General features: G+C 72.0%; 1 protein-coding gene across 3 annotated transcripts in view; it reads right to left on the bottom strand.

Annotated features, from left to right (window-relative positions):
• The window catches only part of PTMA (prothymosin, alpha), a 6,516-nt gene that overhangs the window by 3,962 nt on the left and 1,871 nt on the right, over positions 1-683 (bottom strand). The window contains exon 1 of one of the 3 annotated variants that reach the window (XM_011951994.1): positions 133-683. The exons of the other annotated variants lie outside the window; for them this stretch is intronic. Within the exon in view, the coding sequence (XP_011807384.1) occupies positions 133-237 (105 nt within the window). The 5' untranslated portion in view covers positions 238-683. The remainder of the gene's footprint in view (positions 1-132) is intronic. 3 annotated transcript variants of the gene reach the window in all.

Raw genomic sequence — 683 nt, 5'->3', positions numbered from 1 at the left:
CCCATCCGTCGCCCCAGCGCCGTGCTTCACTTTCTCTTTCCTCCCTGCGGCGCGTGGGCTCTCGCCTCCTCAGCCAAGCCCGGCACCGCGGGTGCATGACTGAAGCTGGGCGGCCGCTCCCGGCGCACTCACCTCGAAGGGCGCCCACCCCCGCCTCCCAGAGCGCCCAAAGCGGATAAGCCCGTCACACCTCCGCGGGGACTGCCGACGTCGCGGCCAGCCGGCCCGTCGCCCCATCCGCCTTATCGGGGCTTAGTCCAGATAAACCACCTCTGGTCCGCTGCAGAGCGCGAAACCGGCAGCCTGGCGCCGAACAAAGAGCAGCGCGGCCGGCGGGCGCTCGCCGCCACTTCCCGCGGCCGGCCCGCGCCCCAACACGCGCCCCCCAGCACTTCCGATTCCCAAAGCGCTCGAGTTTCAAAGTTATTTCCGTGCGCCCGGCGGGCCGGCGACCCCCAGACAGGCCCTTCCCCTCCCGCCGCCACTCACACGGGTCACAGACGAGTTTCGAGAGCTGTGAGCGGACCTCCGCGCCTAGCCCTCGGCCGCTGAGGGCGCCCGGCCCACTCCCCGACGGGCATCACATCTGCCCGCGGCGGTTCCCGCCCCCTCCCCCGCACCACACAAAGAGTGGGCTGCCTGAGGGCACCGCGCCGGGGGCGGGCCATTTCCCCGAGAGAGGG

Source organism: Colobus angolensis, unplaced genomic scaffold (assembly GCF_000951035.1).
Source record: "Colobus angolensis palliatus isolate OR3802 unplaced genomic scaffold, Cang.pa_1.0 Scaffold33, whole genome shotgun sequence".
In the NCBI taxonomy this organism is placed as follows: Eukaryota; Metazoa; Chordata; class Mammalia; order Primates; family Cercopithecidae; genus Colobus; species Colobus angolensis.
The sequence above is the reverse complement of the archived record's forward strand: the minus strand, read 5'-3'. Positions and strand labels throughout refer to the sequence as shown.